The 16,871-nt window shown below is 42.2% G+C and overlaps 1 protein-coding gene across 1 annotated transcript in view; it reads right to left on the bottom strand.

The window, feature by feature from the left end:
- LOC130160770 (interphotoreceptor matrix proteoglycan 2-like) overlaps positions 1–16,871 on the bottom strand; it is a 55,475-nt gene that overhangs the window by 21,791 nt on the left and 16,813 nt on the right. The window contains exons 9-14 of the mRNA XM_056363470.1: positions 15,766–15,959; positions 15,487–15,551; positions 11,134–14,566; positions 10,057–10,733; positions 3,178–3,397; positions 69–276 (exon numbers count right to left, since the gene is read on the bottom strand). Coding sequence (XP_056219445.1) covers positions 69–276; positions 3,178–3,397; positions 10,057–10,733; positions 11,134–14,566; positions 15,487–15,551; positions 15,766–15,959 — 4,797 coding nt within the window. The remainder of the gene's footprint in view (positions 1–68; positions 277–3,177; positions 3,398–10,056; positions 10,734–11,133; positions 14,567–15,486; positions 15,552–15,765; positions 15,960–16,871) is intronic.

The following is a 16,871-nucleotide window of genomic DNA, read 5'->3' as shown; positions in this document are numbered from 1 at the left end:
TGTCCACAGTGACCTTTTCTAAACTCTTTGTGTCATTTAGTCTGATGAGTAATGACGCCTGTATTTACCTGCACACAGCTCCGTGTCCAGGAACTATGTGACACTCCCCTCCTTGGCAGTAGTCCGGCTGGAGGACACACAGGCTCTGACAGGGCAGGCCGTCCACCGACAGGAAGCCGGGTTCGCACAGACACTGGGCCTCCTTCGTCCGGCGGTTCACCATGCAGCGGGAAAACTCGTCGCAGGCCAGGAATTTGCAGGGATCGGCCTGATCGGCTGCGAGGAGCAGAGGAGGGAGAGAAATGTGGCAGACATTAGTATTCATGAAGAGTGCGTCCACGCCTGCCTCCCACCACCCTCCCCTCTCCAGGAGATGCTGAGGAGTGTTTGATTTTAATGAGAGCCTCAGCTTCTGGTCTGCATTGAAATGTAAGATTTATCCCTCTAGGCGTGAACGGCTTCTGAGAATAAACGTCAGATGCACCCTGGGGAAATTAGCATGCTTGGAGGGTTTATGCCATGTGACGGCACGACGTGTGGTCAGTCATCATGTAACTGCAAATCATACATAAATACATACATACACAGATACACATGTATATGTGGTTTGCGTTAGAGTCAGGGTTTCTTCTGAGTCGACATGGATGCACAGAGGGAGGAACAACAAGAGCCTGACTGATCCATTATCCAGTGTGTTGTTATCGGCCTATTTTACCTCAGCACAGATAAAGAAACATCTGTATATGATTCACATGTAGCAGATGTTTTTGTAAGGTTATTTAGAAATGTGTTGCTTGTATATTGTTTCTCCACCAGGGAACACTGGGTAGTTTCGAGGTTCTTTCAAAACCAAATCTAAGAGAAACTTATCGAAAATGTTTAGGTTGTGACATTCGTTAAAAATAAAAATAGCTGATTTACTGTAATTGTAAAATTTAAAAAAAAGGACATTTTCTGTTCTTTGTTCAAACCTCACAGAGAATTACCACCAACTCTGCAGCTCTCTGGAGCTTTTCAGCCTCTTTTAGTTCACAGCTGACTGTCGTGTTCAGTCTCTGCGCTCTCATTAAACTCATTTCCAGCAAACAAGTCAGCAACCAGCTGGTGAAGAACGAATATCATCCTCTGAAATAAACACAACGCCGACGTTGATATGATGAACTTGATGAACTTGTTAACAAACACTTGCTTATTTCCACCTCCAGCACAGACAGAGCGTCATGATCATCCTATTGGAGCTGTGTTTGTGTCGACCTGTTGACTCCATGTTCACTACTCCCTCTCTTTTAGCTCTGTTTCTGGTGGTCACCACTTCCTGAGCGAAACATCTGGCTCTTTAGCTGCTGAATGCTCCACTATGTTCACCAGCTGCTCTCTGCTTGTGTCAGTCCGCTGTTGAAATGGACGGTTGGTTTATAAAAGCTTATTTGATGAAAATTGCTGCTGCTGGACACAAAGTTTGTGACAGCAGTGACACTAAAGCATTATTGTAAAGTTGTGAACTGCAGAGCTGATCACTCTGAATATCCGTCCTGCCCCGTTCCACATACATGTGGTCATTGAATCTGCAGCTTTAAGTAACATATTTAATGCATTTTACTTGTAATGGATTATTTCCGCATTGTGGTGTTGCTCCTTTAAGGATCTAAATACTTCTGCCACTGACACGTATGGTCAAGTGGAGACACCAGTGTTAAATGTGTATGTTTTATCTCGATCTGCAACAAAGACTTTGCTGAAACATAATCGGCCTCCTCTGAGGAAAAAGCAGCACTTCTCTTCTCTGCTGCTCACCTCTCATCTTCATCACTATTATTCCAGCCCTATGATGTTCTGTACAGTCCCACGGTGTATTGGTGGATTTGACATATAGACCTAATTACCCAGTCTATTTGAATGTGTTTGTGATCTACGCTCTCTGCCTCCAACTCATCTGTGGAGAATATTACAAGACAAAGCTTATTGAGTGTGAGATGCATACAAAGAAGCGCGGCTGTGACTTATTATAAGATGCTGCTTTGTGTTTTATCACTCGCATAAAAAAAAGATATCATTAGACATCATTGGGCTGCAGCTGTAAAGTGAATGAGGATCTTAAAGCATTTTTACCATAGTCTTGCTGGAGTGTGCACTGTACCTCCAAAAAAGAGTCGGCCCACACAGGGGTCCCACTCTTTTCTAAAGATCAGGAATCACAACATTCACCAATATGTTCCTGTTCGTTATTATAAATTAAAATAAGTGCAGTCTATACATATCTATGAAATCATCTCTTACATGCTTAATTAATTATGAACTTATGAAAAAATGAATAAAATTCATAATAAATGTCATAATTATTAACTTATAACCTGAATCACTTTTGTCTTGTGAATCATTCAAAGTTGAATTAGCTAAGATGATTTACTGTCACACTTTAGCCCCTTTACTAGTAAGGCTCAGGGTTAGGTTACACTAGTAACAGGAAGTAACGAGGTTAACCACACCCACTGAAAACTACCGTTACAACAGTTAAACATGTCAAGTCATATTATGATTTGTTTTACGTGAGCGACGCTTCATTGGGTGTAAAGTGATGCTAACAAAGATGCTAGCAAAGTTAAAACAGCCGTTAGCGAGTATTTAGCCGGTGTCTAGCTAACATACAGTTCAGCTCCCCTTCATTGTTCTGACCCTGACTTCACATTTATTATCATACAACTCTCAGCAATGAACCAACACACATTTGAAGTTGAATCACAAACCTTAAACCTTTAGCTAAAGGCAAAACAAGCTAGCAAGCTACTGAAGCAAACATGCTAACCCGAAATTCAACAGTTTAAAACAAGTTGAGAAGACTACGTTCATCTATTAAAAACTACCACAGTTAGCAGCCATTAGTGACTTACATACATTTAAAGAATGAGTTAAACTCTTCAGAGTTTCAGTCCATTCAAAATACTGTCATCCATAAACTAGCATTTAAAGTTCAGCATGATCCTGAACATAACTTTGCTCCAAATAGGAATAATTATAAAATTAAAAAAAATAATTTTCCAGGACATCACAATATGTTCCAGGACACCTGAATAAATTCTACAGATCGCCAGATTACAAATTCCTGAACTGACGGACTAATTAAAGGGCGGAAGTATCCATCTCTCTTGGAGACCAACACACGTCACAACAACACCGTACCTGGTTCAACGTCCAGAGAGTGGGTGTCGATCTGGATGTGCAGGTTCTTGGCGGCGGCGGAGCAGAACTCCTCCAGGACGCAGTGCACGGCCTCTGTGATGTTGTACGGCACCGACTTGGCGAACTTCATCTTGCTGTTGACGACCACGCTGCCCTTCCTGAAGTTGAGGATCTCCAGTTTCTTGAAGCCCGTCAGGTTGGCCTGCAGGAACGGCAGCAGCTGCAGACAGAAGCAGAGGGTTTCTGTTCGTGTCGTCCCTGAGGCCACATGGGAGGGAGACTGAGTGGCGCTCAGAGGAATGAACCTGTTAAACATTTGACAGTTAATTTGATTTTAACGACCAAGTGTTTGTTTTTATTCGTCACATCGCCTCATCTGTCAAACATGAGAAGCTCCGTAACTGATTCACAAAAGGAATACATTAATTAATCAGTTATTTTGAGGTTACAAAACCTTTACAAAAGGACAGAAACTACAGAAACAAAACGGCTCCATTGAAAACAAAGAGAAGAAAAAAAACTTCTAAATGCACTTTGGAGGTGATTAAATTGTCTTATCATGAATTCCACTTCATCTCTTCTGCGTAAACTGAGCGAGATCATAAATAACTCAATGCTTCCACTGTTTGGCAACGACATACAAATCACACTTTATACCTGACTGACATGAAAACTGATTCTTCATGTTAATACCTGGAATTTCTTTCCATAAATCAACAGATGTATTTGTTTTTTCTTGGCGTGTTACCATGGTCTTTGATAAGTTGTACGACAACAGAGTGGCTTTGAATCACAGGAACATCTCAGATAAGGAGCTGCTCAGGAGGAAGAGTTACTCCTCAGTGAGCTGGACGTTAAAGAATCACAGTCTTTCACCAGACACTTGAGGACAGATTAAAGTAATATTTTCAAGCCTGGTACTGGCAATTTCTTTTTTTGTGATTTGTGTGAACTGTCCCTGAACTTTTTAGCATCACCAAAAGAAAGCTGCTAAATAAATAAAGTTATATCATCCTTTACATCCGCAGTCCGTGCGTGGGCAGGTTGACACAAACTCTGCTATTAATACAATAAATACTGAATGCATCGTACATCTAAACCTATAAAGTGATTTCACACACTGCGATGTTCAGGCGTTAGACATAACTCACTATCCAAATATGTTATTATTTTATTTCTTTGTTTATTTTTACATCACGTGGATGTTGGATTGTCCTGAGGGTTTTGTTCCTTCATATGATGTAGAGTTTGTTAAGGTGGAATGAGGATTCTACTGAATATCATCTCATATAAATCTGCCTCCCAGCACAGAGTCAGACAGCTGCGTATCAGCGGGTTCATCTCAATAAACTCAAACAAACAAACAACTGCAACAAAGCCAGTGGCATGAAGTTAGCATCTAAACAACACTGGTTTATACATCAGTAAACAACCAGAGGAATTAACGCTATTTCACAAAATCTGACACTGAGCCTCCTGCTGCACACGTCATCTTAACTGTGTGTGTGTGTGTGTGTGTGTGTGTCTCTGTGTGTGTGTGTGTGTGTGTGTGTGTGTGTGTGTGTGTGTGTGTGTGTCCTGCGATGATAAATACATTTATAGTTTGTTCTGGCAGCGGCTAACGCTGATGTGATTATGTGTGTTGTTGTTTACTGAGCGGACGGAGTTAGACGACGACTTCCGCGTCCATCTGTTTTTCTTCTTCACTTATTCCTTGCGTCATCCAGGACATCATCTTTCAAAGTCCAGGTAAACTCACACACTCACACACACACAAACACACACTCTCCAAAGAGCCTCGGAGGTGACACATTTCTCAACAGCACAATTAAACAGAAAAAAAAAACCAAAACAAATTCTGTTTCTCTAATACCCATATGCTCACACATAATTACCTCTATTGATGCCGTTAACAAAACTGTTCAGCCAAATGAAGGAAAAATGTGGCTCTCTTAAGGATTTAGAGCTGTATTTTTGTTTTTTACGAGGCAATATATTCTATTCATGTGATAATTACTGTGTTCCAGTGTTTGAATTAATTTTATACTGCTGTCAGTGATTATAGTGGCAGCCCTGAGGACACAGGGAAAGGGCAGGACACTGACTTTATCCTTCAAATGCATCCGGTTTCATTAAACCATGAAACAGGAAGTGGCTCAGCAGAACTCATCCATGTGAGATGGATGGTTCTAGAGGCTTGCTGACTGCTCTTCTTCTCTGAATTGTTGATCATTTCATTCAGTTATGGGAGTTATGGGAGACGTGAGTGAAAGCTCTGCAGGCTGGCTCGCTGACTCGTGGACCACAGTCATTAGCTCAGTCACAAACAGGACCATAAATTCACACAGCGTCTCAAAACTGTCTAGAAAAAGTTTTTACTCCGACAGAGGAGGCTGAATAAAACCGAACAGTCACACAGATATAATAAGCAACAATTAGCTTTCTCCATTTTGAACTCTTCGGCTCTCTGTTCCCACAGAAGGTCAGACTGTCACAACAGTTTTCTACTGGTCAACAAACTCACAGCTCAAACTTCACTCAACTCCAAGTGAAAACTCTGTCTGGATTTACTTCACCAGCTCAAGTGAATCCACTAATTGCAGCAAGTCCATTGAAATGACCCGGTTCTGCTCTGAGACGTCAGTGTTTTAATGCCGGTGCCATATCACTGTGTTCAGATCTGCTTGATGAGAAAATAACATGGAGTGGAGGCGAATAATGCAAGGACATGAAGCGAAGCAGCACTTCACAGGACACATTATAATGGTAGAAGAACACATTATCGTCTTCATGCTACGCTCAGTTGAGGTTCGTTTCCCTGTTAACTCTTTTGATAATGCAACATAAAGCTTCGGTATTGTTTCTATGGTTACCTGCAACCTAATATGCAAATGGGTGACGCCAACACCTGAACTAATGGACGAAGAAACATACAAATGCAAATGCTTCAGTGCAGAGAACAATGAACAGCTGAAAATGATGTGACTCATTTGTCCTTCAGTCACCTGATGTGAACCTGTAGAATCCATTCCCCTTCATTTGTCACCTGTCTGTGTCTTATGCATCGTGATGAACCTTTGTGGATATATAATGAACACAGTGACTGATTCAAACTAAAATAAAAATGTACGGAAACACCTGTTCCTTGTGTTTAAACCGATACCACAATGCATCACTGCATCAAAGCTGGAGTCCTTGACATCTTTCCACCTGTCGCTCTACTATATACTATATATAACTATACTTCAGCTTTGCTTTCTATCCTTTTCTGATGCAGGCAGATGAAAATATCCGTGATTAAAACACAAGCCAAGCAGAAACATTTACAGGCTCCAGACCTGATAATTCAACTTTGCATTTCAGCCTCAGCAGATCTGAAGTGAACGGCTCTTCATCTTCATTTGTTCCAACTGGTGCAGATGATCATTAGGTCTTTCTGATTTATTTCAGTGCCGTTATCATGTTAAGAACATGTGCTGAGGCTCACAGGGACACACACCTTAAAGATTTTTTTTTTTTTTTTATTGAGTGGAGGCTTGCTGACCGTCCGCAATCTTTCTTAATATTCACAACTGGGAGTTTCACCACCTTCTAATGACGGCCACTGGGAGCATCCCGGTGCGACTTGTTTACTGCTGAATTATTGCTGTTTGAGAGGTTCGATTGGAAAACATATCTTTAACAGAGACAAGGCTTCGCAGCAGCCAGTGGAAACAAGCGTTATTTGTCAAGGAAGGATGGATGAGTCCCTGTACAGAAATACTGCTTCTCGTTTAATGCTCAAACACTCACAGCAGAGACGTCGAATGTTCATGTCACAGTCAATGTGTTTTTCTGGAAACAAGAGAAAATGTTTAAAGCAGCAGACGTGTGGAAACTCGACCGCAGTTTAAAACGTTCTACTTCAATGATGTGCTCAGTCTGTCCCTGTAACTAGCGTGAGTTGTACTGTAGAAAGCTGATGATATGGACAAACAGAACTTCATGACGAAAACAGAAGATGTAACCTTCTATTAAAATACACTCAGTTGTCAATTTATTAGGTACATCTGCTTAAAGCTAATTCAGTGCTGAGGTAAGTTTAGAGACACGTGATGAACCTGTATGAGGCAGGTTGTGCTGCTGGTTAAGTGCGGTGTGTTACACTGAGGTATTTCCATTACAAGGTTTTTCTCCTTTGTTATTATAAATGGACTGAACATATTTGGAAAAAAAAACTCTCACTTAGGTGAAACATAATAAATAACAGCAGCACAAACTAATGACCATGAAGATGAATCATCACATCTCTATTGTAAAATAAACCTTACAACCTTCGTGAAGGAGAGTTCACTGCAGGGCTGTTGTATTAGACTGCATCAGTTTTAGCTAGCTGTTCCTAATAAACTGGACATTGTATATTTTATATACACACATGATCCCAAAACTGTTATCACACTGGTAGCCAGGACATTGCAGTGCACTATGCTTTGATTCTGTTTTAAAGCTGAAAAGATGAAAGCCTCTTTTGATTCTCGATCAATCATTTCAGTCATTTTTTCAAACAACAGGACGAGGAGTCTCTGTGAGCCTGCACTTCTGTATTTTACTCTGAGCTAAATGCTAACGTCAGGGTGCTAACGTGATCACAATGACAACGCTAACATGCTGATCTTAACCAGGTATAATGGTGTAATGGTCCTCAGCTTGGGCTTTAGGAAATTGTGTGATTATTGTGAAGGCGGCAGTGAGGTGGAAAACAAGACAACATTACAGAACACACAGAAAACAACAACAAAAGAGAAAATACAACATTCACAAAAACGTGTTTTTGTTTATGTTGTTGCGTCTTAAGTTTTAACATTTAAAAAAAAACTAAAACGTTTTGTCCAATGTTGTTGTGTTGATAGACACAACAATTGATTGATTAATAAATAATAATAAATAATCAGACTAATTAATAATCAAAATAAACTCAAGTTGTTGATAGAAATAGATGTTTTCCTGGTTTTTTTTTGATGGAGAAAATCTGATTTTAAAAATAATAAAAATGCAGCTGAGTTCAGACAACAAAAAGCTTCTGACCACGCAGAGAAACCACAGCGCTGCCAGTCTGATCCAAACGATTCAAATCCGCTGAGCGCAGGCAGCCAAAAGGGCATTGACATTACACTGCTGCCTGGCTGCTAATTGAAGAGATTTACAAACTTGTAAAGGGAGGGTTGCTAATCAGCGCTGCATTTAAAAAAAAAAAAAAAAAGACGAAACGAAATCACCTGATAAAAGCGGCAGAGAGCGGAGTTAAGCTCCTTTCTTGAGATGCTATTTGATCTTAAACTTTGATAGTTGCTCATGAAAGGTTACACTGATTTCATGTGGCATATTTAACGCCACAAACAGCTGCAGCATGTTAGTATTTCTCTCATAAAGAGCAAATGCACAGTGGCGTCATCTCCTATTTATGACTATATTCCCGTGGCGTGTTCTTCCTGGCTCATTAATTAAGCAGAGACATTGTTTGTAATAAAATAAAAGTCTGTATTGTACCTGCCTGAGCTTGAAATTATTCTCTCACTTCTGTTCATCCAAAAACCATCAAAACACATCCATTCACAACAAAACAAGCTGCGGGTCTGACTCTGAGGGCTTCTGCAGAATGAAAACAAAGACACAAAGGAACAGGGCCGCTGCTCCTGTTCATTAATTGTCTGCGAGTTTCTGTCGAGTCGTAATGAAAATGAAAGGGAAAGGTCACACACTCGCCAAGCTTAATTGTCAGAAGCTTTACCACAGGGACTGGTTTTCTTTACCGTCACAAGACTCAATGCAGACGACAGAAAACTCAATATTTGTGCTCGTAATATCCTCAATAAATTAAATATTAAATATTGTGAATCGAGCTTGGTGAAGAGGCTATAATCTGTACTTATAATAATAATAATGCATCAAATAAGGAAAACTGTGAAAGAAGTCTGTGATAGTGATGAAGCTGCAGAGAGTTATCAGCTGAATCTGCAGCTCCCCTCAGCAAACACAGCTTTATATAGTGAGTTTCAGCTCACAGTGTATCTGTCTGGACCACATCTGTCCTGTCTGTTTTCTCTCACCACTCTAATAGGGTCGTTTTCAGTGGCAGCAGACAGATGTTTCTCTCGGAAATGAGCTAGCTAAAAATTTAGGGAAATTTAGATTACTTTTGCCGCCAGGTTCTGTAAATAGCCAATGTAAAAAAAAAAATTAAGCAGTGATACTAAACAAATCTCACTATCAAAAAGAAAGATGTTTAAGGCTGTGACGCCTGCAGGGTTCATACATGTATAAAGTGTATGAAAACTTTACAGGAAACAACTAGGAAACAATTAAAACTTTAAATGCTGCTAAGTTGAATTTTACACGACTTTCAACCCTATTTCACTTGAGATTGTAAAAACTAGTTGAACAACAAAAGGATTTAATTGATCATGTAAAATAAAGCCAAAACATTATGAATACTCACAAATGGAGCGAATATCACTGATATTTGTTTGATGTGGGCGAAAGGTGCAGGTGTAAAAACCTGAGAAATTTAACAAGGGTCAAATTGTTATGGTTCATGGGGTGCTCCAAGTCATACTGCCCAAAGAGGTACACACCAAGAACCAGCAATGGGGTGTTGGGGGGGCTGCACTGGAACAACTCCAGGGCAGCTCCACCTCTTTTGGACTTCAAGGATCCCATAGGACACCTTCAGAGGTCTTGCAGAGTCCATGCTATTGTCTAAGTTTTGGCGGGAAGCATATTAGGCAAGGTTCTGGCTCAGCAGTGTATTTCACAATTCAATATGGGGCCCTTTTATAGTTCAGATTATCTAAGTTTCACCAGAAACTGTAGAGTACTCAAGGTTTTTGTTTTCCTACTCACCACATCTAAGAAGGTGTTCTCCAGGGATCTGTACTCGGACGACGTCTTGTTGAAGAGGTCCTCAGAGAAGTCCATGTTGGTGACTCGCAGGCTGAAGAACACCACCAGCTCCCGGCCCTGGCTGGCGGTGGTCATGGATGGCGTGGTCAGGTATCTCACTGGAGGCGGTGCTGTGACACTGACGGTGGTGCGTTCCTCGCCCGCTGATTCAAAACCACTCCCCTCATTCGGCAGCTCGTTCGCCCCTGTGGCCGCCACGTCCGTTTGGTCCAGCTCCGTGGCCAAGTCTTTTACAGCCTCGTCGATGATGTCTTCGGTCGCGGCCGGTGGGTTGGTTGGTGAGTCCTCTAAGTCTTCATCGATGATGACGGCTGGCTCACTTTGCTCGGGCTCTGCCTCCGGCTCTGTGCCGTCATCCTCCGAGGACTCAGGAGCAGAGGAGATTACAGATTGCTCCGCTACCTCAAAGAGTCCAAAGTCTACAGTCGGGCTGGGTGAGGACACTTCAGACACGTCAACAGAAGTTGCCGGAGGTGTAGGGAAGGATTCTGCAACTGGTGCTGCCGTCACACTGATGTCTCTCTCTGAGGAAGAATCACTTTCTTGTGTCTCCTCCGGCAAGTCTTCTGTGACTTCTTTGCCCTCTGTTGTGTGTTGCCTGTCTGGAGCTGTCACCTCTTTGAAATGTCAGGCAAAAAGGATGAATTAAGTCATGGGTGCTCTCAAAGGATTTCCACAGATTACAAAAATGTGCCTGCCAAGTGAATTATACATAATACATTCAAAATACTTCATGCTGAATTTCAAGTTTGAATCCCCATTTTGCATTTTGAGATAATTCTCTAGAGATTGTTCTTTAGTATCTGAAATTAGCCAAAATCCATCCTGTTTTTGCTATGATTCAAATAACAAGGTAGAGCATCAAGCACGCGGCCTTAAAAATAGAACATTAATGCATCAGAGCATCTGTAATTATCTGCTGTAATTTCAGTGCACAACTCTATTAACATAATTCACTGCCTTTAATCACATCATAATTCATCATATTGCTCTGCACAGCAACTGATGGCTGCTCACCTGCAATAACAGAGGTTGTTTCAAACTGTAGATCACTTAGGGCTGCTTCCGTCGTCGTGACAACACCCGAGTCACTCTCCACCTGAGAGTCAACGCTGTCGACGTCCTCCTCGATGTAAAAATCATCGATGACAGGATACTCATGACCAGAATCTCCAACATCTTCTACAGAGGAATGGGTGTCTATTGGTATGACGGGTAAATTATCTTCTTCTAATGGGCGACGATAGTCGGGTTCAAAAGGTTGCAGGAACTCGTTATCCTCAACAATCTGAACAGTATCATCTCCAAAGTGAGGATCTTCCATGCTGTCAAAGGGTTGAAGGATTTTAATTGATTCTGCTGGTGGCTCAATAACATCTTCATTAGGTTCTGGTTCTAAAATCTCAACGATTCCCTCCTCTGGATTCAGTTCTGGTACTTCAACGCCCTCCCCTTCTGGTTCTGGCACTTCAACTACTACCTCGTCTGTTGATTCTGGCTCTGAAACTCCAGGCAGCTCTTCCGCTGGCAGTAAAGCCTCATCTATGCCTTCCTCTGGTTCTGATGCATCCTCTGGTTCTGATGCATCCTCTGGTTCTGATGCATCCTCTGGCTTTGATACAACCTCTGGCTTTGATGCGTCCTCTGGTTCTGATGCATCCTCTGGCTCTGATACAACCTCTGGCTCTGATGCGTCCTCTGGTTCTGATGTGTTCTCTGGTTCTGATGCATCCTCTGGCTCTGATACAACCTCTGGCTCTGATGCGTCCTCTGGTTCTGATGTGTTCTCTGGTTCTGATGCGTCCTCTGGCTCTGATGCGTCCTCTGGTTCTGATACATCCTCTGGTTCTGATACATCCTCTGGAGCTGGATTCTCAACTACCTCCTCTTGTTCTGATGCATCCTCTGGTTCTGATGCGTCCTCTGGTTCTGATGCATCTTCTGGCTCTGGTGCATCCTCTGGCTCTGATACATCCTCTGGTTCTGATACATCCTCTGGAGCTGGATTCTCAACTACCTCCTCTTGTTCTGATGCGTCCTCTGGCTCTGATGCGTCCTCTGGTTCTGGTACATCCTCTGGTTCTGATGCGTCCTCTGGCTCTGATACATCCTCTGGCTCTGATACATCCTCTGGTTCTGATGCGTCCTCTGGTTCTGATGCGTCCTCTGGCTCTAATGCGTCCTCTGGCTCTGATGCGTCCTCTGGTTCTGTTACATCATCTGGCTCTGATACATCCTCTGGTTCTGATGCGTCCTCTGGTTCTGATGCGTCCTCTGGTTCTGATGCATCCTCTGGCTCTGATGCGTCCACTGGCTCTGATGCGTCCTCTGGTTCTGATACATCCTCTGGATCTGGATTCTCAACTACCTCCTCTTGTTCTGATGCAGCCTCTGGTTCTGATGCGTCCTCTGGTTCTGATACATCCTCTGGTTCTGATACATCCTCTGGAGCTGGATTCTCAACTACCTCCTCTTGTTCTGATGCGTCCTCTGGTTCTGATGCGTCCTCTGGTTCTGATGCATCCTCTGGTTCTGATGCATCCTCTGGTTCTGATACATCCTCTGGTTCTGATGCGTCCTCTGCTTCTGATGCATCCTCTGCTTCTGATGCATCCTCTGGCTCTGATACATCCTCTGGTTCTGATGCATCCTCTGGTTCTGATACATCCTCTGGAGCTGGATTCTCAACTACCTCCTCTTGTTCTGCCTCTTCTGACGGAAGTTGTGGCTGTGAAATGTCCACTGGCTCGTCGTATGGTTCTGGAGATGCTACCACTTCTTCCTCCGGGTTTACATCCTCAACTACATCCTCCTCTGATTGAGGGACTTCAGGTAAATCTGGTATTTCATCTGAATCTTTCCCCAGTTCTGGTTCTGGAGTAAGCTCTACAACCTCTATCACTTCCCCTGGTTCTCCTTGCTCCTCTTCTGGTTCTGCAGTGTCACCTTCAGTAAAATGGCTTTCCCCTTCTGGTGCTAATTCTGGTTCCGGTTCTGGTTCCATTGAGTCAACTACACCTTCATCTGGCGCTGGAGCAACAACAACTTCCTCAGCTTCTTCTGAAATCTCCACCACTTCCTCCTCTGTTTCTGCAGCATCATCCTCTGGTGCTGGAACCTCAACAACCTCTTCTTCTACTGCTATTGGTTTCACAACATCAACTGCTTTTTCCTCAAGCACTTCTGCTTCTGGTTCAGAAACTTCAGGTTCTGTTTCCTCAGAAACATGAACCATCTCTTCCTCTGGTTCTGAGACCTCTTCAGCTACATCCCCGGGTTCTGACTCTTCGTTTGGCTCTGGTGGTTGTTCTGAAACCTCAGACACATCATTATCAGGCTCTGGAGCTGAATGCGACACATCGATTAAACCTTCTTCTTCAACTTCAGCTATTTCCTCATTTGGTTGCAGAACTTCAACTCCCTTTTCCTCTCCTTCTTCTGTCATAACCTCTATTTGGCTATTGTCTGGTTCTGCTTCTGGTTCAGATTCTTCTGGCTCAGAAACCTGAACTGGTTCTGACATTTCAAGGTCCTTCTCCTCCATTCCTGGAACTTCAACTTCCATTTCATTTGGCTCCTCTTCAGGTTCTATCACATGCTTTTCCTCTGGTTCTGACACTTCAGCTTGTTCAGGTGTCGGCTGCAAAACCTCAAGTGCTTCTTCATCAGTTTTGACTTCTAACTCTCCCTCTGGTTCTAGTAGTTCAACTTCAGTTTCCGACTCGGAAACATTCTGTTCCTCTGTTTCTGAAACATCATCAGAGTCATAAGTTTCATGGGCGCCCAAATCAAACTCCTCGTCATCTGGAAGAGAGTTTACTTCTTCATCTTCTTGAAGATTCACTGTCGGCTCAGTGGGCGGCTGGCCTGTGATGGCTGAGAGTGTTGTGATTGGTTGTCCCGAGTCAGACAAATCCTCTCCTGCAAAAACTGTAGTTAACAAAATCTGTGTAGTTGGGGTAAGCTGAACAACATCCAAACCAGGATTCCCGCTGTCCACATCAAGAGGAATCAGGTCTTCCTCAGATATCACGTTCGGAGACAGACCGAAATCTGGAGCATCTGTCTCCAGGTTGAGGATCACAGAGGGGGTCGGGATGTAGTCTCTCACAAGTTCTCCAGTTTCATCGTGATGAATAGTTTCAACCTCATGTGTAATGATCAGCAATTCTTCCTCCTCCCCTTCATCATTCGGTGCCTCGGGTTCACTCTCATAAATAGCCTCAGACTCATCAGTAATTTCCTCTGAGGCCGGTGGATGATCACTGCTCTCTGACAACCCACCAGTCACTGCTGTCGTCTCATCATCCGGGACAGCCGTGGGATCCAGCAGGGTCACCAGGGCATTTTCCTTCTCCATGGGGGTGAGAGGAACCACCGGCCGAGGTTTATCAACCTCCGGCTCATCGGTGAAAACTTCAAACTCGTTGTGTGAGTCAGGCTCACTGGACTGTGGAGACATGAATACACAGCATGGCATGATGAATAAGATAAAAAAAAAACAAAGATATTTGATGTTTAAGTATTGAAAAACTCTGATAATTATATTGTTTAAAGGCTCAAAACTCGTTATTTTTGGGTCCCTCATGTTCTGTCTGATTTCCTTCAGAGGAGACAGTTCTTAACTATAAATTCTTAGAAATGTTTCGAGAAAGAATTATGTAATGTCGTACTAATTACAGGGAGGTTTGAGACAGTGTATAACTGATATACTTTTATTAATTAGTTCCAGACTGCTCACAAAACCACTTTAAGTAAATGCACAAGAACATAAAACATAAAAACTTAAATATTTCTACAAAGACAAAATTAATTAAACACGGAGAACTGCATTTCCAACAATAAATTAATATCTGGTTGAGTTCAAGAAGATCTTGGGTTACTTTTTCCAGTCATAAAGATTTTAGAAGACCTTTCAAGGAAATTCCTACAGGAATCTACACAATAATCTAAATTGATTGCATCTTTTTCCCCTACAAATAATAACAAATCATATTAGGAAATAATTAAGAAATTACAGGACCTATGAAATAGTGCATTACCTTTTTCAAATGTGCATTAAGCAATTTTTCTACTCAAACAATAAATTAAATGACTCCATGTAATGTGAAAGTGTCACTTTGTGTGAGAACCAACACCAAATCTGCAGCTTTAAGTGTCTGTTAGCATTGTTTAGCTCATTGCTCAGCTTCAGTTTCCCTTATTTTAACTGAGGGTCTCAGGATACATCATGTTATATGCCATTCTCATCTTTATTTCTCAATTTAAGACGTGCACATTAGAGCATTTTTTTTTTTTTTAAATTCCTATATAACAACTAACAACTTCTTATCTGAATCTAGTTCCAGTAGCATTAGCAAAGCATCTTACCTCATTCACCACTTCTACTACCTCTACTGAAGAGGTTGAGGTCAGTGCCGGAAGAAGGATTGCCTCTGTCACAAAAAAAGAAAAAGAAAAAGATTTTTATATACATGAGTTACATCAAATACCATAAATTATTCAAATTTTCCCTTTAGCTTGCTGTAGTGGATAGTATATTCAGAGAGTTCTCACATGCAGCAAACCCATATGTTTTACAGTATTTTACACTTACCATCCACTTAGATGTTAAAAAAGAAGCGACACTAATATCTGTGAGGAGACTACCTGGTTCGAAGTTAAGCGAGTCCAGATCGATGGGCAGCGAAGCCTCTTCACGCAGAGCCTTGGTCACCATTTCCCTGAGGCGGGAGCCAGCCGGCGACTCCGGTGTGCGGGTCGCCGTCTCTGAATTCTCAGAGTTGATTTTGGGTGAATTAACCTCAAAGACGAGAGAGTAGTGCACAGAGATTCCTCCGGGCCTGAAAAGGAAATATTACCTCTGACTTAGCATTGACGGCTCCAATTCTTCACTCTAACTGTATTGATCAACTAATCTATATCAACCCTCTGCAGTGAAAATCTCACCTATTGTTCCTTTAATTCTTTGATTTATAATAAAAAGGTCCAATTTGTCAATGTCACAAGTCCTGAAAATGTTAATGTTTCTCTGGATTCTGAGTTTCAGCACGAGCTGCAGAGGGACGACCTCGGTTCAACGCACAATTGGCAAAGGTAATCATAAGGCGTGTGTGTGTGCTGCAGTAAGAAGTGGCACTTTTAAAATGCCACGCATGAACATCTATAGCTATATTTCAAACAAAAATAAAAAAAGAAGAAGAAGAAGAAAAGAAAAGACAGAATCCATCAGAACTACATCAATATTCTGCACAGCTATTGTCATCAGGAGAGAAGAAGCTGATTTCCTCGATGTGACTCATTAGAATGGCAGTGATGTGAATTTCCTTGCTTTTGTGTGGACCGATGTCTGCCAAACAAAAGCACTCCTTCATTAGGTTGCAGTGGCTGTTCTGTGTCTAAAACGTCCAGCGCATCACTTTATTCCAAACTCAGACAGCTCTTTGTCTGAAGTGGAGCTGATTGCGTCCCGTATCTGTAAACACACCACTCTCCTCCTCTCTATATGTGGCTGCTATCCTGGATTTTACTGTCCTCTCATCCACTTCATGGATCGCTTTATAGGAGATTTTTGAAGTTGTGAGTATTTGCTTCAGTGTGCCGTTGCCTCATTTTTCTAATTTGTGACTGGCAGGATGCGTCTACACCCACTTACTTACTGTTGAAAATCCCACCACCTGTTGCCAGTCATGTCGTCACCTTGCATCTAATTTGAGCTTTTCTTTGTTCTTGTTTTTCTGCTCTGATGCAGTCAG

Source organism: Seriola aureovittata, chromosome 19 (genome assembly GCF_021018895.1).
Source record: "Seriola aureovittata isolate HTS-2021-v1 ecotype China chromosome 19, ASM2101889v1, whole genome shotgun sequence".
NCBI classification, from domain to species: domain Eukaryota; kingdom Metazoa; phylum Chordata; class Actinopteri; order Carangiformes; family Carangidae; genus Seriola; species Seriola aureovittata.
This window is presented reverse-complemented; position numbering and strand designations above follow the sequence as displayed.